We start from the raw sequence: 23,711 nt of genomic DNA, 5'->3' as shown, positions 1-23,711 counted from the left end.
TTTTAGAATACTTCCCCCTAAAGCCCGGTTCACTCAAGATACTCGACCCTCCCCCCCAAAAAAACAATGTTGAAGTGTGGCCCGAACATTTTTGCTGCCTACTAAACAACATTGACCAGGGAGGGGTGGGGGGAGGGGTCACCATGGTGCCAAATTCGCAGGGTAGGTCTCCTGTGTGTAAGGAAGAGCAAAATTCTTAACACTTTTTGTCCAAGATTGTAGGTAGCGACGCGCAATCAGTATCAGTGGAATTTCTGCGCCCGTTCCTCAGATAAAATAAGGATAAAATGGGGTCCAGCTGGAATAAGACACACGAGGTCTAAACTAGTGATATCGACACTATCTAAATGAAAAATTGGAGTTTGCACATTTTCTCACTAATTTTTCTTCACGACGAACGCATAAAATGTTCCACTCTTTTACAGTTTTTAACGACGACTAAACTGTTTGGTCGCTTTACGGCTAGCTGTGAACTCCACTGAAAATCTTATCGCTGTTTATTGTCGTTGTTGTTAACTTTTCGAACCAAAATTAACGGCCTTCGAGTAAGAGTTGCGAGAAGCCAAGACTCTCACCTAGCTGGAGAGGTGAAACAACCGGAGAGTCTTTCAACACCGTCAAGGCTCGCTCGCGCGTGATCTCCTTCTCGGTTCGCGCTTAATCTCCAAGCAGACTGTCGTCCTCGCAAACATTTGCATCTCAAAAAACTGTTCAGGTTAAGCCGTACGAAATGAAGTACTACTAATAATGAACTACTTTGAATCCAACAAATGCATCCGATTGTCTCTCTGTCGAACGGCACAAGCGATAATTTTTCCAGATAGTCCTGGGTAAAACAGCACTGCTTGATTACAAATTTTTGCATGAATTGATGCAACGAAGCGCAAAATGTCTTAAAATATTACATATCAGAGCGCCAAATGTTAGGTCTTTCTGCAGGTACCGTCATCACAAAAGAAACAATGGAACCAAACAATAGAGTTCTCCTGAAAGGCTTTATTGTTTGGTTGTATTGTATCTTTTGTTATACGTTATTGGTGCCTCGGTACCAAAGAAAACAAAACCCTGAACCGGATCCTGGTCATAGTAGTAAAATGACGTTATCATGCAAATGGCCCCTTTGGGTCGTATTCGTTTCCCCGCGTATTAAAAGAGACCTTTAGATTTGAAGACGAGGACGACTTCGAGTACGAGATTTGACTTCAAGTTTTTTCGCGTATTCTCGAAATATGGACTTCCCGGAAAGCTTCATTTTACCATAAAAGTTAGCACTGTTATCTTTAGTGAAGGAGGTTACGCGCTTTCACGATCAATGACGACGGCTACCACATTTCCCGCCAAAATGACGTTGGTTCACGCGCGAGCACTACGTAGTATTGACAAAATCTCGTACTCGTACTCGTCTTAGAATCTAAAGCTCTCTAGTGATCGAGTATTCATATTTAGCAGCTAGGCTCTAGGTTAGCAGGCGTGCTTTTTTGTGATTTTTGTTGATATGTCTACTTCGAAATTTGAATTTAAATTGATTAATGTAAATAATTCTGGCGGGAATTTTAATTGAGGCTTAGTATTATGCCGAATGCACACAAAAGAGTAATGAATTAAGGTATAAAATAAATCTATTACTGAAGTCGATCGCCTGTTGAAGTTCTGACTTCCAGTGAGTGGTTTACGGACATGAGAATACAATTATATTTTTGTGGAGTCTGTTCTAACACGTCAAGTTGACACAGCCTGCTAGCTACCCATTAAAACAGGTAAATTACCCCCAAAAGAGCGCTAAAATTATTATTCGCTTGTAATATTTGCCTTACCTAGCTATGACCGATGGCTTAAGATGCCACTTATCTTCATTCCTTTTATCTATTGGAATCTTTGCAGAAAGAACAGGTTATAGGCTCTTCGGCTCGTTTCCTGGGGTTTTACGAAAAAAAGCCTTCCCTGTAAATAAAGTATCTCCAAACAAAATTTAACCCTGTCAATTTTAAGTCACAGAGCAGTTACTGGACACACTGAGCCAAGCCAAAGTTTTTCGAATACAATATTTTGATAGTATTCTGTCAACATAAATACGAATTGCGAAAGGAAGGCAAAATTTTTATCAAAATGGAGTAAAGTATTCATACTGTATTGATATATAAAGAAATACATAATTGACATACGCACACTGGCAAGGTCTAAAAGTAAACAAAGGAAATGTCTTACACCAGTGGCCTGTGGTTTCGCAAATGGAACTATTTAATGTATAGTGAAGGTAAACGCGTGGCGTGTAGAGTCTGGATATAGGTAGTCACCGAAACGACTTTGAGAGTCACATCAACAACAAACAAAAAGGCAGTAAATCACCTTTGGAAACACGAAAAAACCTTCACTTTATTTGAGTCTTAGGCCCGGTTCAGACGCCGAACTTTTCATGAGCCAAACCGTAATACATTAAATTAAGCACATGAAAAGTTCGGCGTCTGAATCAATTAGGAACGCCTGTTTCAATTTGGATCGGCTCAGCCGTTCTTTTTGCCTAGCCTGGCCGGAAATTTCGCCTTTGGAGCGACTTTGGAACAGCTTTGATTCAGACGCCGAACTTTTCATGTACCTAACCTAATGCATAAATTATTATAACTTATTCTAAGCAGTTTGACCGCAATGGGCATTTTTCTCCCTCTGAATTTAGTTCGGCTGAAATTAAGATCGGCGTCTAAATCAATTTAGCCGGTCCAAATAATTTGGGTCGGTCTTTAAATTCGAATTAGGTTCGCCTCATGAAAAGTACGGCGTCTGAACTGGGCCTTAATGTATTCAGCACGAAAGTACTACTTCAAGACTCTGGTCGTTTAGCTTTTACATACTGGGCAAACAGGTTGGTTCACGGTTTGGGCAAATGGTGAGCAAAATTCAGGAAAGGTGAATTTCGTCGCGGACTCGAGTTTACCATTTGTACAAATCAGTTTCATTTACCTAAAAACGGCTGCGAAGGCGTGAAACTGGTATCAAAGATGGCTTTGAAGCAAATGGAGCACGAATTTCCGTTTGGAACATTCTGTCCTGAAAAACAGGACTGCCTTTTCAGAAGTTCCGTTGCTCCCGCAAAATTTCCACTGGAACGACCCAAACGGTCTTGTTCCCTTTATTTTGCAACCGGATTTTCCGGAAATTTTTTGTAAATGGTAAACAACCATTTCTCATTTCATTTGGGGACGAGATCCTCCATGGTCATCCGAGCCGCGCGAAGGTCTAGCCGTTTGCAGGGCAAAGGCACTCAAATAATTTCTCAGTTATTTCAAGACCCTGATTATTGGTCCTGCCCCGGGAATCGAACCCGCGACCTCCCACTTTTCAGTTTTAAAGGTACTCTAATGACTAAGCAAGTCGCCCCTTCGGTCTTTTCTTGGAACAAGACAGAAGTTTATGATAGTTGACATTAGAGCATTTTTACAAAAGGAAGTTGGTCAGAAGCGATTGTCAAAAAACGTAACGATTTATATGGCCCACATGGGAAACGGAAAAACGTAAAGAAACAAATCGCTTATCTTAAACTTATTGCTGAGAAAAGGAATAAAGTAAACTTACTTATGCAATATTTTGTGTTCTTGATGTCTTTTTCAAGCGATCTTGGCTGATTTTGCGAGCAGAAGAGGATTTTCTTTTATCAAGACAGGATCGTAAAACCAGATAGCCGAGATTTCGCCGCTCTCTCGGGTCATACCCGAGAAGAGACTTTTCAAGGCAGGAGCGCGGGTTCGTTTCCCGAACAGCGGCTGGTAATAGAGCCTAAAAACCGACCGCTTCAAAAAGAGAAAGAGAAAATATGACACAAATTCGTTTCCTTTATTCATTTTCTTCATAATAAGCTAGGCTAAGCCAGAAAGACTGATTTTGTATTAAATTTTTACGTTTCCCATAAGACCATGACCAGTTGAGTTACGTCGAATGTTGTTAGATGCAGTGAGTTTAAGGACGCCCGTGATGTTGATAAGTCGTCGTGTGACGCCGTTTAACTTAATCAAGGGCAAGAAAATCAGAGTTGCACATCTTATAACTTTTCTACTTTTGATCATTTGAGGCTATTGCCGCACAAGTCCGCTTAAACTTATAAAAATATAGCACAAACTGTTGCGTTTACAAATTCCGTCTTCTAACGATTGAACGCAAAAATCAGGACAAGAGCTCGTAGTGAAACTGTATTGACATTTCTGTTAGAAATCATGCATTGGGCGCCCAACCTACAGATTAGTCATCTGCTAGCAGATAACTAACTAATCTGTAGCTTAGGCTGATTTCCAAAATTAGCTGTTGGCTGTTAGCCAATGAGATGACAGGTAGTCAGTACATTATATAATAAAAACAGTTATGCGGACGTTAGTAGACACAGTAAACCGTTTTGCTTGGTTAGTAACCAACGGAAGCTCTGACCTCCGGGTTGTAGGGCTTATTATTTGTTTGTTTTTTTGTTGATGTTTTTTGTTGTTGTGTTTTTTAAGGTCAGTCAGTGTTGAAACATGACAAGAGACGGATACAAGACGGTTCCTGATGAAGACCACACAGAGAAAGTCAGCTGTCTATCATTCATGTTCTTTCATTGGATCAACAATGTGTTCAAGACAGGTAATGAACGACCAATAGAGCAAAGTGACTTTTTGCCTCTTTCGGAAGAAAACACGTCCTCTTTTCTAATCGAACACCTTCAGAAAGAATGGAACAAGGAAAAAGCGAAGTGCAAGGGAAAGAAAAAACGACCAAAACTTTGGAAAAGCGTTCTAAAACTGCTTCCTCTCAAAGAAGTGCTGATTCTAACCGTGAACTACGCTTTGTATTCTCTGTCACGCTTCCTGCAGCCATTGCTTCTAGGATTTTTTATGGTATCTCTGATGTCACCAGAATTACACTCGGTGTATCTTTTGTATGGTTGTGCCTTAGGCATGGGTATCAATGCTTTGATTGGTTCGCTTGCCATGCACCACTTTGACTACAGAGGTGAAGTGTGGGGACTTCGATTTAGCAGCGCCCTCAAAGGATTAATTTACCTCAAGGTAAGGATATGACAGTCATTCCCGCCCTTCCCATTTTCTAAGGAAAAAAGCCCTGGGAACGAGGTTGGATTTTATTTCCCTACAAGGACCGCCACAAGAATAAACCTCTCCTTTAATGTGAAAACTTCAGCAGCGATCTTAGCCGCAAGAAACCAAACTTTATTCAATAACCTCCCGAATGATACGTATAAAGAGAACACTATAAAATCCTTTATGTACGTATATAACTATAGATGTCTAAACTGAAAATTTCTTATTATCCACTTCCCTAAGGACTCTTTAGAGTTATTAATCACATTTGTTTGCGGGGCTTTTTGCCAGACTACTTACGATCAATGAAGTAGCAATTTATGCCGGAATACCCCCTAATATGAATCTGAATTTGACATCGACACGACACCCATCAGGGATTCCGTCCCCGCATATATGTTACTAAAACGGAGAACTGGGAGACGGGAACGAGCACGGGGAACAGGAAAATGAAAAAATGGCAACAAAGTAGAGAACTGGAAATGAAGTTACTGATAGGGCTGAGGTTGCCGTTAGGTTTTTTTTCCCATCCTTCATTTTTGCCGTTTCCCGTGCTCGTTCCCCGTTCCCCGCTCCCTGTTCCTTGTGTAGTAACATTTCTCTGTCCCCTGCTATCAAAGAAGAGTGTGAAGGTTTTTAGCGCCTGGGGGAGAGCCCTATCTTATTTGGCCTTGGCAGGTACGTGCCGCTAAAGAGAGTTAGTGTTTTAAAGAGGGTGTCGCTTCTGGACCCGAAGCCTTTAAAAGAGCGGGAATTGGGTTGGCGATGAGCGGTCTATATTTGTGGCACCAACAACAAAAATCTAATTCTATGATCGCAGTTTTTTAAACGTAATTCTCTATGCAAAATGAGCCAGGGTCATTTGATGAGCTCTCTTGTCTTAAACAGGGTAGCGAAAGACGATTTTTGTGCTAAAAGGGTCATTGTTTGAAGTCCTCGGCGACACTTGTACCCAAAACTACCTTGAGTGCCGCCCCAGGCTTTTACGTTCCACAAAATTTTTTTATGAGCAAAGGTCGTGAGGAACCTACCGTTTATGGCTTAACCGAGAAGACTGGTAACGCGAACCGTTTGCAGATAAATAACAAAGGCAGCACTTTCTCCTCAGGCACTTTAAAACCCCAAGCGTTGACCCGGCTGAGTTGTGAACATTCGGCCTCCCTGTTCGGCAGACTTCTATTCTTTTTCATTGGAATTTTAAGGCAAATGTTTCACGCGCAGGGCTCCTGTCACGTGTCAGTGTTTAATTGCTAATCTTTTCGACCTTTTATAACAATCCTCTAACGTCTGGTAGTTTATTTCTTTTTCAGACACTCGTTCTCACGAAGAGTGCCTTGCTAAAGTTTTCAACTGGGCACGTGATCGACCTCATATCAAACGATGTGCAACGATTAGAAGAGGAGGCTTTCAAGTTACTTTTCTCAATAGCTTTTACATTTTTCGAGGTCGCCATAGTCACATTCTGGCTGGTGTACTTCATCGGCTGGCAGTCATTAATGGGCGTTATTTTCCTGGCTTGTCTTTCTCCATATTACGCTCTGCTGTCCGCTGCTGGCTCCAAGTTGCGCCTGCGCACAGCCGGGATTTCTGACCAGCGGCTCTCGTGGATGAACCAGGTAGTTTCTGGGATTCGCGCCATTAAAACAAATGCATGGGAGAAGGAATACCGAGATAGCATTAAAAGTACACGAAGGTAGGAAAAACACAATAAACCTTTTAGCTTGCAAGTTTTGTTTTCCCAATTCAGACCACGTAATGTTCTTGAGGAAATTTACTTTGTCTTTTCATAAATCATGTACAAAAATGCATGGTCATCTGCTATACAAAAGTACGTGGCTTTTGTATTAAAAGACAACGCCCTTTCTATGTTACGCAAAATCTATGTATATAACATAAAGAAAGAATGAAGTAGCCTGAGAACTGACAGCAGACATTTCGTGCGCGACGACACCACTGGGTTTCCTGCGAAATGACGTCCGAGGAACGAGCGCAGAGATTCCATACTAATGAAGTGTAACTAGTCAGATCTGGGTAGTGTCTGATTGGTTGAAGCAAAATTTCCCACACGGCGCGACCAATAAGAAACACTATCCAGATCTGGGGTCAATTTCATAAAACTATTACAAGTGTAATTTACAAGTGTGGCTATTATTCTCATTCTCTAAAACAATAGCCACACTTGTAAATTACACTTGTAAAAGTTTTATTAAACTGGCTCCAGGATAGCGAAAAGTCATCAGTGGAGAATTTATGCGCTCATTTCAGAGACGTTATTTCGCGTGAAAACAACTAGTGGCATCACGAAGTGTCAGCAGTTTTCTCAGGCTAAGAATGAAGCGCATCTTCTAAAAATCAATATTTTATTTACAGCCGTGAAATAAGTATTATCCGAAAGAAGAGCATCATTTTGACAAGCTTTGCTGCCTTGGACATGGCTTCAGTGCCAATGGCTGCACTTGTGTCTGTTATCGCAATGGTATTAACTGGGAAACATCTGACACCGGTTAATGTTTTCATGCTTGTCTCTTTCATCTATGTATCAAGAGTCACCTGTTCAATTTTACTGGCCAGTGGTTTGCAAGACACATATGACGCGTATGTTTCACTCAACAGAATAGAATATTTTCTTTTGTTACAAGACCCAACCACGGGCACCGCTCCAGCTCTTCAGTTCGCGGATCCCACAAGAAACATGGAGGGGTCCGCAGCGATGTTGAAGAGTTCTTTATGGCAGCATAAGGAAGAAATGAGAGAAAACGAACAAGATGACATTGATGAACATAAAACCCGTGACACGATGGATACTTTGACTGTGTTAAGATTAAGTTATGAACAGTCAAAGCGAAAAGACGAATTTATTTTACAAGATATCGAATTTAAGGCAGCTTCAGGGAGCTTAGCAGTCATTACCGGGCCAGTAGGTAGCGGAAAGTCTACCCTTCTCTCAGCAATCGCTGGCGAGGTACCAGACAAACAGGGGAACGTAATCTGCAGAGGGGCTCTTGTTTACGCACCTCAGATAGCTTGGGTATTCTCGGGAACAATTAGAGAAAACGTTTTGTTTGGCGAACCATACAATGAATCCAAGTACAAAAGAGTCATTGAAGCTTGTGCGCTGAGAGAAGACATTCATCAGTTTCCCGATTGTGATGAAACAATGGTTGGAGAACGCGGTGAATTGTTGAGTGGAGGTCAGCGCGCCCGAGTAAGCTTGGCACGCGCAGTCTATGCAGATGTGGACCTTTACTTGTTCGATGGCCCCTTAAGCGCTGTAGATGTCAAGGTTGGTCAACATATTTTTGAAAAATGCTTCAAAGACCTGCTGGGTCAAAAAACCCGTGTGATTGATTCCCACCAAGAACAGCTTATGGAAGAGGCTGATAATATCATTGTGTTGTATAAAGGCCGTGTTTTGGGTGAAGGAAGCTTTAATGAGCTGAAAGAAAGAGGAATTCTGAATGAAACTATTGATCCACTCTATACCATGAAAGTAAGCAGTGGCAAGTCAGATCACCACCTTGATGAATGTAATAATGAGGACGATGGTGCATGGGACAAACCTTTCCCACCCCAGGTCAAAAACGAGGCAAAGGGTCTACAGATATCGGAAGAAGATCGCATGATCGGAGTCGTGTCATCCAAGCTTTACTGGAATTACTTCAGAAGCGGGTTGAATTCGCTGGCGATAATTTCATTATTGCTACTTTTTCTCATCTCTCAAGGTAAGCGACAGTTTTACAGGTTTAGAGAACGGATTGTATCATCGAAAAGCCCCGAGGCGTCATATATTTTCATCAATATAATGATGAGTTAAGTACAACCCTACTGGAAACTACGCTCTCCTGGAGAGACGACGGGAAGAGAAACCCTGCGCTACTAAGTTGCAGTATACGCTTTCGTGAGAGCACTGTACGCATGCGTACATTATCACCCCTTACATTATCCGCTGACGCCCCCTAAGAATATCCAGTTTGCATAACCGAGTCTTTCAAACGCAGCTTGTAAACTGCGTTTCATCCGCCCCGATCCTCTTAAAAAATATCAATAACAATAACAGTAACTATAATAACAATAACGATAATGATAATAATAAAATACTGATAGTAATAGTAGTAATAATAATAACAATAATAATAATAAGGAAGAAAAAGGAAATTAAAAAAAATTTTCCCTACGAGGAATCATTCCAAATCATGGAAGGGAAAGGATGATGGGAAAACGGAAAATCAGGCGTCAGGTTAACTGATGAATATGAAAGTCAGTTATAAAGTGAAAAGTCCATCCACTGAAATCACACAAACTCTTACGTAGCGCCGAGATAATTGTTGTTTTACTTATCAAACCCTTTTGCTTTTCTAACTTGACGTTGCCGTTGCCGTCGCCGTCGCAGTTGTTTTAAACTGTTTTTGTCTCACTCTTTTCACAGCATTGCTAGTTTCTCCTGATGTATGGCTGTCTATTTTGACACAGAAAAGTCCAGACGATCAGCGTAACAAGACGAATATAACCATTTACGGTTGTCTGGTCACCGCAGCCTTCATATTTGCCATCATCCGAGCGCAGGTATTCCACCTGGCTTCACTGAGATGCTCGGAACGTCTTCACGACCAAATGGTTGTGGCTGTTCTACAAGCCCCAGTGCTCTTCTTTGACTCCAATCCCGTGGGGAGAATCATGAATCGTTTCTCTAGAGATATAGGTTGTTTGGACGAATTACTGCCTAAAACGTTTCTGCTCTCCATTCAGTATGCTTTGATGGTGTCGACAGCAATTCTTGTGCCAGCTGCAACGAATCCTTGGCTTCTACTGGTTTTCGTACCCGTCACTTTCCTAGCTGTCTACGTTACCAGCTACTACTTGAAGACATCTAGGGAACTGAAAAGACTGGAATCCATTTGTCGCAGTCCGGTTTTCTCTCACGTTTCAGAGACCCTGAATGGACTGGACACGATTCGGACAAGGAAAAGACAACATGACTTTGTGGATCGGTTTCATGGGTGTGTTGAAATCTTTTTTTATTTTTTCATTTTTGCATGATATAGTGATTACAGACAAACACCTCGGGAAAACGGACACCTATAGAGTTGATCCATGCCGCTCTTTACTCCCAGGGTTTGTGACATCACTCTGAGACGGACCCAACGGTGTCCGTCTTCGGAGAGTCACGGCTATCCCAGAAAATATCACTTCTTTCTACTCTCAAGCGCGATTACTCAAATGGTTTGAAGGTTAGGTTGCGTTTTTCGAGTTTATAATGAGACACGTTAAATTGAACCAAAATCCTTTTTTGACAGACAAGAAACTCTCAGCAGATGATTCTTCAAGTTACTATGGCATACACACACTCAATGATATTGGCTGTTTTAAGCAATCTGACTGGTCCGCTAACTAGGAAAATTGAGCATCATTCACTACCTAGCTTGTGGAAAATGCATGATCTTCAAAACAGAAACAAAATAAATTGAATGAAAGAAGATCAGAAACAAGTTAAGAAGCTTTTAACCGTTTTATGATGACGTTAAGATAAATAAGTTGGTTCTACTTTTCAAGGCATTGCAAGGCGAATCGCGCATGTCTATCAATGATTTCTGCCGTACAAGCCTGAATTTTTTTTTTCAGGCTTTTTTTTCGCAACTGCAAAAGTTGCGTATACATGTATAACTGCCATGATCATCCTTCATTTAATTCTTCACTCCACATTTCAAGTATATGATTTTCATATATTCAAAACTTGATCTCTTAACTGTTACGAACAAATCAGTGCACGGTAGAGAGACGAGACATGGCCAATATAATTCATATGCCCAACGTTTCGACACATCACCAAAGCGGGAAGGTCTTTTAGCGTCAGTAGCATACGGTTGTGGAACAGTCTGCCTGATGATATTAAAAGGAAAAACAGTCTTTCATCTTTTAAGAATGCTTTGATAGCTTATTTTAGAGATTCTTATATTGATATTGATAATTTTGAAGCCTTATTGTAAATATATCTTTGTATTGTTAGGTTAGTTAATTTAGTTGAAGGCCAATGGCTTATCAGCTTCTGCTGTTATGTGATAACTTATTTTAATGATTCTAAAATTGATATTACCAATTTTTAAGCACTATTGTAAATATATATCTGTAATTTTTAGGTTAGTTAGTTTAGTTGGAGGGTCACTGGTTTATCAGCTTCTGTTGTTATGTGTTTACCCTCATTTTAAAATAAAGTTGATTGTTATTAGACTTTAAGTATAAATAAAAACCACAGGCCAACCAACCTCTGATGAGGGAGTCATTTTGCGAAATAACTTCCCTACCGTCGGCTAGAAACGGGCAAATTAGAAATCATCTTGCATTCTCATGAAGAAAACAAGAATTGCTTTGGGAATATAATAAAATTTCTTTTGTTTTACTTCCTCAGGTATCAAGATGTATACAGTCAGGTATATATTATGGTGAAGGCAAGTGCTCGGTGGCTTGGTGTTCATATGGATCTTCTCTCTGCTATATTAATTGGCACAGTGGCAGTGGCTGCCGCTTTGGTTTCTCAAGATGCTGGTACGTGAACCAATAACCAGTCATAACATTGTTTCAACATTGTGAAAGAGAACTTTAAGTTAAATACACTTTTTCGCGTTCTTATATACAGAGGAATCTCGATTTTTCGAACCACCTTTGGAATAGCGTTGAAATTGGTTTAATTGGGCCTTGTCCGGTCCACATAAAATCAATTTGAGCCTTGCTCCGCTACTCCCTTGAATCCTGAAAAACCGAAACTTAAGAGAAATGAAAGGTTTTTCTATTTTGGCTCATTATAAAGCTGAATTTTGCAAACCGGAAACAAAATCGAAATTATTTTTAACCAAATTGAACCATTTTCAAAAATCACAAGGCCAAGTAAACAAAAACAAAACAAATGTTTCTCTACCCGCCACTTCATTTTTTGGGTCCGCCTCTCTTTTTTATTATTTGTCATTGGAAAAGTTGGAACGCACAAAAACCAGTAGCGGCGGTATGCCAAAAGAGGAGATACAAGCCAAAGAAAAAAACCAAGAAACTTTCAGGCAGGCTAAATGAAAAGCCAAGCATTCATTAAACACTGCGTCCTATTCACGTTTTTAATGCAACCTACATAACGAGATATAAGGTACGACACATCACGTTGCTGTTTAAAACTTGTACCCTATGAACCAAATTTGTGTTTTAGCAATATATGGCGTTTCATTCAATCCCGACATTAATATTTGTCCGAAGAACTCCATCTTATCCCTGGGAGAAGGCAATAATAATTTGTAAAGAAAGCATTAAATTTAAAAGTAAATAAAAGTCAGAAATAACAAAAAAGATCCCGCCTGCTCTCTTTTTTGAAGAAAGCCGGACAAGAAACAGTTGCCGCTTTTTTTTATCTTGGCCTAACAGGAACAAAAACAACTATTAATAGTAGCAGTATTTAGTACGGTTTTTATTACCAAAAGCGGTAGGATGTAAAATTAATAAGGTCAGCTGTAACAAAAACTGATAAACACGTTAAATATTCTTTTTCTTTTCCAATTAGCATTTGCTGGTCTAGCCCTTGTTTACGTTATTCAAACTTCAGTTGTCACACAATACGCCGTCAGGAAAGCCTCAGAAGTCGAGAATTTAATGACATCAGTTGAACGAGTTATCACGTATACCAAACTTGAGTCTGAGCCTGGATACAAAGTGAAACGACTTCCCCCGGAAAATTGGCCAAGTGAAGGAAATATCACATTCCATGAGGTATCACTGACGTATTATCCGGGGGGTCCTCAAGTACTGAAGAAAATCAACCTCACAATCAAAGGAGGAGAAAAGATTGGTATCGCTGGTCGAACGGGCGCAGGGAAATCTTCATTTGTCGCTTCTCTAATGCGCATGCCCGAAGCCGATGGAGGGATAACGGTCGATGAAGTTCGAATAAAGGACATAAACCTCTGCGAAACACGACGCTCAATATCAATTCTAGGCCAAAGTCCTGTTCTTTTTAGTGGATCACTCAGAAAAAACCTCGATCTTATGGAGCAGTTTCAAGACGCAGAATTGTGGTGGGCTCTAGAAGATGTACAGCTGAAAGATTTAGTGGAAAGCCTAGAGGGGCAGCTGAACCATGAGTTATTGGAGTACGGGGGAAATGTCAGTGTAGGAGAACGCCAACTGATCTGTTTGGCTCGATTGTTGCTACAGCAGAACAAGATCGTTATCTTGGATGAGCCAACTGCACACGTTGATCCAGACACACAACAAACCATCTGGAAGGTGGTTCATGAAAAGCTGAAGGACTCCACAATCATCACTATAGCTCATCGTTTAAACACGATAAGAGACTGTGACAGGATACTGGTATTAAAGGACGGACAAGTTAAGGAATTTGACAGGTTCGATAGGTTATTGAACACAAAAGGAAGTGTCCTGCGAGAAATGGTTGACAAGCTAGGAGTGTGATTTGCATTTTTACCATTAGGTATCATCAGTGCGAATGTTGGTAATGCGGAAAATATTGGATTAAGAAACCACGGGAACGGGAGATAACCCGGTTAATTTTTTTAGTACGATCGCAGCCAACATTGTAAAACAATATACAGCGGGTTTTCTAATATGTAGCTGTCTTATAGCCAGATATTTGGCACAAATAAGAAACTCCGAAATTTTTACTTGAATGGCTCCGGCTTTCAGATAGAACTTAGACGCGCGTATGATATGATCAAGAGCTTCGATTTTGTCCTGGATTGATTGTCGAGGCCGTTTGCTAACAACGCAAGGGTGAAAGGAAACCTGGACACGTGTTTCTACGAAGGGGAAAAAATCAACACCCAAAAGTACCATTTCTTTCTTTTTACAAAAACAGTTTTCATCAGCACATAGTTGAAATACACATTGTTACTTAATTACGTAATGTGATTTATCAATCTGTACTATTGGAAAAAGTGTTATTTATTACAAAATCATCGACTTTAAAGTTCATTCCATCTCTTTATACACATTCAAAATGTCACAAAATGGACACCATCATTTCAATAATAAAAAAAAAATCTTGCAGTCCTGTACATTTCCTCTGTACGAGGGAGTTACTAGACTTACTAGAACGTCAACGCATAACCTCCCTGCAAGAAACAGGTTCAACATGAGCTCAGCAAAGAGTTCCAAACTAGCAGACCGCTTCCAGCTATGGCTGAGAAAACAGTCAGAATGGTGATGAGCAAGGTATGTTCAGTTTGTCCAACAGGCACTTGAAAAACAAGGAGATTCTCCTACATAACATACGACAAAAATTCTTAATAACAATATCAACATAATGTTCTAAGAGATCAGTATCGCCACAAAAACATTAGCCTGGGAAAAACAGCCGACATTTCGAGACGCCACCCCTGGTTTCCCCGCGAAATGACGTCTGAGAAACGAGCAAAGAAAGTCCACACTGATAACGCGTCAGTGCTTCTGATTGGTCGTGACACAACAGCAGTATTGAATTTTATAAGATTATGACATAACAGTTGAACTTTTTTTTCAAAGGGATAGATCAAATTTGGAGAGTTGAGGATAAATGTCGTCGGTCATGGATAAAAATGGTGTAGGTATGATAAATTGTTGCGGAAAAGTTAAAGGGAAATTTTCTGAGCCTTCTGCCCTAACAGTTTCTTTCTTAATCACCAAGGTCTATTGTAAGACGTAATAATACATGGTAGTGTGAACTCCCCTCTAAATTTCTTCAAGAATTTATAAAGTGCAAAAGAGTTTGAAATGTCAAAACGGCAATGGTGTCACGGTGCTGTGGTGGAAACGCCGATCTTGAAAAAAACCTTTTTTTTTGGAACCTTCCATCCATATCTCACTAGTGGGCATGTTTGACTTCCCACTTTTAACCTATTTCATGTACAGGGGCGGATCTAGGGGGAGGGTGCAGGGGGTGCCCCCCCCCCCCCCCCCGAGATGACCTGCTGTTTTCTAATACAACTGGTATTCTGCAAAAAAAAACCTATGTGGTTTATTTGTGTTGAAGTAGAGCAAGAGACGAGTGCACCCCCTCCTAAAAAAAATCCTGGATCCGCCCCTGATGTATCTTGCCTTCAAAGTGGAAGGGGATGGTCACCTTAACTCTTTCAGTCCCAAGAGTGACCAAAATCAGTTTTCTCCAAACAATATCAAGACATCATCAAGAGAAAAGGTTGGGAGAATTAAGAAAATGATGAACAAAGGAGAAATGCTTTGATCTTTTATCAAGTTCTCTCAACTGATTCTATAAGGAAATTTATGGATACTAGTGCAGAGAATTTGTATTTGGATGCTGGGGCTTAAAGGGTATGTTAAGCATTGCTGCATTCTTATAATGCCAAGAGAAAAAGTGTTTACTACCAGCGTGAAAGCAATGTTCAAATTGGAAATCAGGGAAAGTGTTTTGAGTCGCCTCCATTAAGTCTGTTTAAATTACAGGAACCAGGACTAACATGTACATGTATAAGCAGATTAGTCACTGAATGGGAAAGAATGGGCTTATGAAAATAATAATCCACATCCTCATGCATACACACCCATGCATCTTGCTTTAAATATGATAATAGTTATTGAAATAATGCTCATCATAATAAAAAAATACCTCATTAACTTGAGTAAGTGTGATCCAGTCGCAGTATCTGGATGATCTTCTTGCACTACAAGGAGCCTTGATCATTTCACTTGGACAACGTGTTGCAAAATTGTCCATTCCTGTAGTACAGAATGCAGAAATAAAATCACTGGAATTATAATGAAAGTAGTGAGGTCTCTTCAAAGTTGAAAGGTTAAGTTCCAACCCAGATTTGTGTTACTTTACCCTTTAAGCCCAATATCCAAAATATAAAAATTCTCCAGGCTGTTCTCAGAATGCATTCTTCAGGCACACATTGTACAGTCATATGTTCTTCACTTCATAGAAAGCAACTTTTTAGATTCATTTTTATAATAATACACTTACCATGATTACATTTTCCAAGAATTGATGGAGGGGACAAAGAAACAGGGACAAATTTTTCTTTTTTAGCAGCTTTGTGGTACCTCAGATGAATTGGTATGCTAATATTCACATAAATGGATCCCAGTCTGCGCACAAAAAATGAAAACAATGATAACTATTGATGTCCTCTGTATATTTCTGGATATTCTTATTCCAGCAAAAATAGTTTTTTTGTCTATTACTTCATTGTTTTATTGTCTTTTAAAAATGGGGGGGGGGAAGGAACCTGGCCCCCCAGCCCCTCCCTCTGAGGGGTCCTGCTTGTGTCTTTCACTGTGAGGAGCTTCTTTACATTTAGAATAAAAACTATTCACCCTATTTAGCTAGATTTTTTAACAATAATAATAATAATACAAGAATTTATATACCGCCATTTCTGTGAGCTCAATGGCGCTTTACAATAATTGTAATTCTAAAAATAAAAAACATTTGAGTTATTAAAGAAAATATATAAGGGTTGAAGATATTAATTTCTAAAAAATAAGATACATTCGACTTGCTAAGATTAACTAAGGAAAATATATATGTTGCAGGTAATTTTTTTTCTTAGGTAAATTTAATTTTTCACTATGTACAATTTTTTAACCTAGGTAATTTTGCATCACAATATTTTTTTCATTTGCTATGGGCTAATTGACCCTTTTTTTATTTATAACTAAGGTAGAGATATTGGGTTTTACCAAGATAAGGATAAAACAATCTGAGAGTGCAAGATTTCACTGCCACCCCAACTCACCCACCCTCTAATTCAAACATTCATAAAGAAACTGGAGATTATGGCTCAAGGACATACGGCAATCAGTAGCCAATGAGTCAACTCATGACCTACCTTGAGTTCACCACTGCTTTAGGAAATAAAAAGACCTTGTGTGGAGAGGAATGATGTGCCATCACCTCAGTATTTATGAGCAGTTGTCTGTAAGATTCGAGGTATATTGAAAAGTCGCTGCCACACTATCTCACCGAATTGGCTAAAAATTGGCAACTAGACTTGATTTGGGGTCTTTAATAAGGAATAGGTAACTTTAGGTTCTAATTCCTCCTATTTCGGAAATTATCGATATGGCCGGTTTTTGGGTGCCTTGGACCGGCGCCATATTGGTTAATAGAAGCTGGTTTTGAGCCTTCGACTACAACCCTGTCTGCAAAGCTAATCGTCCTTTGCTGCTACACATTGAAAGAACAATCCCTCTTTATTGTATTTTTAGAAACTACTTCGAAATTGATAACGTTTTCGCAACGATCGATTAAACTTTTGGTGGGTATACTTTTTGAATTTTTTACACCCGCAAAATTAACAGAATTTTAAAGGCGTATATCTCTTTTTCCACATCGCATTGAAGCTTGCCACTCTGCCTGAATACTCATTGTTTGTAGTCAAATCCAGTTCGTTAATAAAAAAATTGGGCAAATTTAACGGAGCAGAAACAAAAGTAATGAATGGAAGAGTGTTCTAGCGACTTTGTCAATAATCTTTACACCGAATACTCGCCAGGTGTTGCCAAAATTACAATCGATAATAGAATTTCTGTCATTAAATCTGAGTGATCTGTGTAATAAAATTAGCCTCTGTAATATAATCGATAACTCTGCTGCGAAAAACAGTATAAAAAAGGCAGAGTGTATAAGGAAAAGGAAAATGAATTTGTTATGTTTATGCTACGACACGTAAACAAAATGCAACCATCACAGTCGAACTGGAATTTTCCTGATTTTCCTCCAGTTCCTTTATCGAAACCAGAGCTTTTAAAATTAACCATAGTAATGAAAATTGAGATGTATTACCTTACTCGACGACAAAGATGCCAGTTTCCACCTTGATCGCAAAAAAGTAGTATTTTCCCACGCATATCGCGGGTCGTCACGTTCCTTGCATGGCGTTACAACTCACGTGAAACCGCATCGTTTCAAACAAGTGAACTGAAGAATCCGTAAAAATCTTAGCCAGGCAAAAAATAATGGCAGTTGATATAAGTTATCATTATTGGTGAGCGAGGATGCGATGATAGTTCCAGCTACATGTATTTACAGCGTTTGAAGATTCACTCAAAACTCATGATACATGAGCCCTTGAAATAAACATCATTACTTCCGGTTTTAAAAATTGGGCGTTGGCAAAGTAATGAATATACTCATTCTACCTTGTACACCATTAACAACGGTTCCGTGTAAAATTTTCAGGTATTTTGTCTCAATCACGAAGCCTGTTTTGAGGAGATTCTTTGTCTTTCCATAAAGGGTTTTTTGATAAACAGAAAAATTGGTTTAATTGGAGGGGGTTAGGAAGAATGAGGGATGAGCCCAGGACAACAAAAACCACAGTCACCCCACCGAATGGCTTTAAAACTGTGCGCACATGCCTCACCCGCGGGAAAATTCCAGATTTTCGTTTCCTTGAAAAAGCCTAAAATCGTTAGTCAATGCATGGACAACTCAAGACAGTCCCAATTCAAAATAAAGTAAACAGCAAAGAAAATTCAGTTAGCGACCAGAGTGTTTATCCGATATCGCGAACAATAAGGAGTGATTGAAGATGTGTCAGCAGTTTAATGTAAAATCATTTACCATGCTTATAGACATTTCGACAACATAAGTGTACCGATTGACGTAATATCAGTGGTAAAAAACGAACGCTTTTTACTGTCGGACGATGACGTCATCGTACAAAAGGCGTCTTCACTCTGGCATCCTGAATTTCAAACCGTCAAAACCTAATTTTCTCTGCTCGTCAACTCAAAAACGCCTCTGAGGACAAGTAGTGGTAATGTGCTTGTTAGTAAGACGTCCAACATAAGGAAGCATTCATAATCAACTTGGTTAATGCATTGATAAAGGGAAACTTTCACCTTTACCCTTAGGGACAGAGTGCAAAAGCGCAAAAGATTTTTATTTCAGTTCTAGCATGTGTTGTCTAGCGATTTGCCTTGAGCTTCCCTAAATTTTCCAGATCAAACAAGCTGTGCCCATCGTACATAATCTTGTTTGGGCTCCCTTGAAAAATTGCACTTCATCAGAAGCCTTCAAGTTCATCCTCCGCCGCGACAACTTCATGATCTATTTTAATGGGTGGTTTTCTGGAACTATCCTATGGCTTGTCCTTTGTGGTGGTCACTGTATTAGCGAGCACGTTTCAATTTCTCTCCAGCAAAAGTCTCTATCAGGAGCGTAGCCAAGATTTTCCAGGTGTGCGCACAATTTTCAAAACTTGCCCCGGCTAACATCTTACTTAGTTCTCTCGTAACGTTTCCCCATTACATTTACTAATTCTGTTGACTAGGTGAGGTTATGCGTGGATGAAATGGCACTCGCAATCGGTGAGAAAATTAGGTTAAACACTTTACCCCCGCACGACTCTCACGTTTTGCTGACGCTTTCTACCTAAGAAGAGAAAAGTGAAGCTTTGCCTTCCCCACTCCGTGTAAAAAAATGTCGTTCGGCTGTTCAATCTACTTTTAGAAAACAACAAATTTCCCAACTTTAATTTTTAATAAAGGTATAAGGGTAGGAATCCAAATAGTTTTCAAATGTTCTTCAAATGCACGCGCAAATGGAGTATTTCACTGATTTTAACACGATGATTGTGAAGTAGTGTCTAGTGAGTACGGGGGCTATAATGCCCCATCGCAAAAATCTAAAATTGAAAACAAAAATCAGAGTAGTACGCATTTTTAGTTTTTTTAATGAGTTGTGAAAAATCACAAATTTGTTTCTTCTTGAATGTATTATACTCTCATCCATTGAGTGTTTTCAGTCTTTCCGATATGCCCGTCGGATAGCGGAAGTTAACGTAAATGATCGATTACCTGAAAAGAAGCTACGATCCTAACTTTCCACCTTCATTTCTTTTCCCTAGCCATAATTTTTTTCCCTCAAGGAATTTTTCTCTGTTTTACATAATAATTAGTCTTGCATCTTATCGATTTTGAGAGCCTAGTCCTGTGCCGTATTCTGATGCGATCTTCTTTATGTAGCTTTCCCCCCATCTAACAGCTCCTTACAGAACAAAAACGGTTTTAATTGAGTCTATTCAAAGAACTAGCCAATATTATTCCAGCGGTAAGCACGATGTTCCTAATTCCCTCTAGTCCCCGTCTTAGACGCTTTCATGTGCATTGGTTAAATTTTCTTTTCATAAGCTACAATGCTCATAATCGCGCATGCTGGTGTCATTTATGCTTAAACTAGGGTATCTAAAAGATAGTAATGCTGTGGCACATTCTGTTGATACTGGCATTAGTTAGGCAGTGGGACTTAAAGGAATCGAAAATGACATTGAATGTCCTATTTACATGTTGGAAAGTACTAGAATAACTACTATCAGTCTATACAAAGAACTCGTGGGAACGTTGTTTAAAAAATGATCAAGTGGTTATCAACTCTGGTTTTTCCACAATAAATTGTAGGAAATGATAAAAATTCAGATTGTTTATCCATATATTTAATATACGGTGTACTATCTTTTCTCCGGAAACACGATACTTTTCTTGCTGTTTATTGCACTTTATTAAGTAACAGTTATTTAGCTATATATTTATAGAAAACAACAACACAAAAAACGGGAAAAAAAAGAAAGAAGGGAAAAAGAGTTCGGTAGGACTCGAATTCGGTACCATAGGCTCGACGCGACTACACCTCACCACTACACCGCAGAGACTGCCTCCGTAATTTTGGGAAACTTCCGCCGGCAAGATGATCGCCAGCCGCATTAATCGAGCTATTAACAGTAAAAAAACAATGTAAACGCATATTCCATGGCAATGAATGAATGAAAGAACATAATTATGCTTTTCAAAACGCCGATACACGTCCTCGTCTGCAACGTAGGACACAAAACATATGTTTTGTTATCTCGATTTACGCTGTTATTTTGAAGCGAATGGTCAAAATCACATCCATTTTCGGCTCATACAGGTTCTTAAGAATAGCATGGCATGACATTTTCTCACTTTTACATCACCTTCTAGCAAGCTGGAATTTGTATATCCCCCGTGTTGCGGAGTCGAAGAGCAAATACTCATCTTCTCGTCAGGTTTAACACCTGGACGAGTCAAAGGCTCTTGAATTGAAATCCAATCCCCAAGTTAACCATCGTACTCATCTGAAAGACTCTTGCGTGTCTTAAATTTGGTAAGACCTCTAATTGTCCTGTAGAAAATTTGCTACAAAGAAAACTCTGAGTCTGGGCAGCGAACGATGCGAACTTCCCCGTGTTTTTATTTGAGTTGTTCGTGGCGCAATGCACTCTGGTTAAATGCAATGCATTGTGGTAAAAAGTGTGCTTAATTGCAATGCATTGTGGTAAAAAGTGATGAATTCGAGAATTCGTCGCCCCTTATATGATTATGTTGCTGCTCGCTCCCTACGGTCGATCCGCAGCAAAAATTTAAAATTATTTTATCGAAGAAAGAGTGAATAAAAGGTGTCATGAGGCGTTTGTGATTTTATGAACTACTTGACGCGGTTCTTTTCTTACGGCTTTTGTCCGTTGACGAAATTGCTACTTGGGTTTTCTTGGATTAAAAGGGCGGGCTCTTTCTAAACGTGGCGTTGTTTATGGGACCTTAGTATTCATAACAGAATTAGTCGTCATTGGCAAACAACGAAAAAGCTTTTATGTGGTAAGTTACAGTGATGAACCTAGCCTCGAGATGGTCATAATTTTGTCATACCTTCATGCAATTCAGTGTTGGTCTGAGAATTTTTTGTTATGGATGGGGGGAGGTGGGGGTGGGGGTAATAAAAAATGTTAAAGAGTCTTCTACAAATCAAAATAGTTGCAAATGCTTACGGGAGGCCCTACCTATATGATGATTAGAAGGGCAATATTTGGAAAGGTGCATTGTCGTGGAGTTAAGGAGATTTGACTAATCAGCCAATTTCCCAACCTCGTCCCTAGGGCTTTACCCATCTTTTAAGGGAAAAGCCCTGGGGACGAGGTTGCCAATTTCCCGCCAAACATAAGGGCTTGGCCAGTGGCCCCAAAATTGTGTTTGCTAGCCCCGGGCTGGCTCGACTTTTGAGATACGGTTATGGAGTAATAACCAGTGAGTTCATCATCTATATAGCCTGCTCGCCCCAAAGTGACTGCATTTCCCTTTCCAGAGACCCATCAGTTACTGTATGACCCTCTCGGATCAGATTTTATGTCCGTGATGTAATACTGGTGGTGACGTCAGTCCACAAGCAGAGTCGTGAAAAACACCGACACTTGAGCCTTCACGTTCAAAACATTCCTGGCTATCGGAAAAAAAAATAAAGAGCTTTTAAAAATACTAAAATAAAATGTCATTTCAAATTTCACTTTGTCACCGTTCGAAAATCATTGTGAATCAGACCGAATGAAAGTTCACTCAAAGAGGGGGAGGGGCTGTTGGTAGTTCTTAACAGTTTCAGTTTGGTAGAAAATTAAAAGTTACGAAAAAATACTGGGCGAACTGCAGAATACATGCAAGAATGAGAAAGAAAATAAAAAAAATCTTCCTGTTCAAAGTCGGGTGAAACGTTTAATAGCGTCAAGAAGACTGAACTTGATTAAGGTTGTTAATTTCAGTTCCGTTCCAGCGTGCAGTTCATTGTCCTCCTAAAAATAGCTTCGTCTCCCACCGAACATTCCATGTCATATTTTTCGGACTTATCATTCAGTAATGACGGTACGATCAGGTAATTTGACTTGATGAGTTCTTTAATTTCATTTCATGTACTAGTTTTATATCTTACGCTGGAAAGATCTGCCAAACAGTGTACATTAGCAAAGGTATGTTCCTGTTTACACGTGTAATTATCGAATACCATATAATTTGCATAAAACTGCAGTGCACGGTTTGTTTTTCTAGCCTTTTGATAAAAACTGACAACGTTTGCGTTATCTTTGTCTGAGAAAATATGTAATTTGTAGCTGTATACAGCGAAATACTACAGAGAAAATTGTAACTGTGCAGTACACGAGCAGCTCACTATTGGTGTGGCAAATCGAAGAGCGAACTTGAGCTAGTACCGTGTGTAACAAAATTTATAATTTTCATTTTAGCGCAAATTTCAAGCTCTTCGAAAGGTCAGAATCAAAAGATCATCTTTTTACATTAGAAGGGAGGGTTTTTAAGCGATAGATAGGCTTTAAGAGGCACGATCAATTTTTAAAGAATTTTCTTTTCAAATATTCACCGAATTTCGTTTGGAAGTTTTAGTGGCCAAGTGGCTGAACCATTGCGCATTCATGCAATTGTATTTCTGCTCCGTTGCATTTGCCCAGTTATTTTATTCTACAGTCTAACTTACCTATAAACAAACTATGTTTAGTTAAAATGGCTTAGTCTAAATCGATGTGGCACGGGTGATATTGACCTTCCAATTTCTACCAAATTTGTGTACCTTTTAAGTAACGAAAAAGTGCTGTGAGAAGTTATAGCCGTTCGTAGCTCAGGCTTAACCATTTTCAGATAAGAGTAGGTAAATGAAAGGAGGAAGGATAGTTCTTTGCAACTGTATGAGTCACGATTAAGTTATTTTAATGATAAGGCTAGAATTAATTACTGTAAATCTCCTTCAGTTCACCAACATGGCGGCCCCTCGAGGCCTCGTCAAAACTGTCATTCCTGTATCCTTGAAACCAAAGAGAATTCGAACCTTATAATATGCATTCAGTATTTAGGACACCATTCTAAGAC

The 23,711-nt window shown here is 39.5% G+C and overlaps 2 protein-coding genes across 3 annotated transcripts in view; one reads left to right on the top strand and one right to left on the bottom strand.

Annotated features, from left to right (window-relative positions):
* The first annotated feature begins 4,496 nt into the window (after positions 1 to 4,496).
* On the top strand, positions 4,497 to 13,849 carry LOC140940584 (ATP-binding cassette sub-family C member 4-like). The gene is made up of 6 exons (XM_073389578.1): positions 4,497 to 5,027; positions 6,368 to 6,750; positions 7,428 to 8,779; positions 9,484 to 10,054; positions 11,461 to 11,597; positions 12,595 to 13,849. The coding sequence occupies exons 1-6, from the start codon at positions 4,497 to 4,499 to the stop codon at positions 13,500 to 13,502; spliced, it is 3,882 nt and encodes a 1,293-aa protein (XP_073245679.1). The 3' UTR covers positions 13,503 to 13,849.
* A 203-nt stretch (positions 13,850 to 14,052) lies between these two features.
* Positions 14,053 to 23,711, bottom strand: part of LOC140941795 (phosphatidylinositol-glycan biosynthesis class X protein-like) — a 9,776-nt gene continuing 117 nt past the window's right edge. The window contains exons 2-5 of one of the 2 annotated variants that reach the window (XM_073390809.1): positions 16,877 to 16,953; positions 16,009 to 16,133; positions 15,652 to 15,761; positions 14,053 to 14,161 (exon numbers count right to left, since the gene is read on the bottom strand). In XM_073390809.1, the coding sequence (XP_073246910.1) occupies positions 14,138 to 14,161; positions 15,652 to 15,761; positions 16,009 to 16,133; positions 16,877 to 16,938 (321 nt within the window). In that variant the 5' untranslated portion in view covers positions 16,939 to 16,953 and the 3' untranslated portion in view covers positions 14,053 to 14,137. Of the gene's footprint in view, positions 14,309 to 15,651; positions 15,762 to 16,008; positions 16,134 to 16,876; positions 16,954 to 23,711 lie in introns of both variants that reach the window. The other variant, XM_073390808.1, reaches the window with a different exon arrangement.

This window comes from Porites lutea, chromosome 6 (genome assembly GCF_958299795.1).
Source record: "Porites lutea chromosome 6, jaPorLute2.1, whole genome shotgun sequence".
In the NCBI taxonomy this organism is placed as follows: domain Eukaryota; kingdom Metazoa; phylum Cnidaria; class Anthozoa; order Scleractinia; family Poritidae; genus Porites; species Porites lutea.
This window is presented reverse-complemented; position numbering and strand designations above follow the sequence as displayed.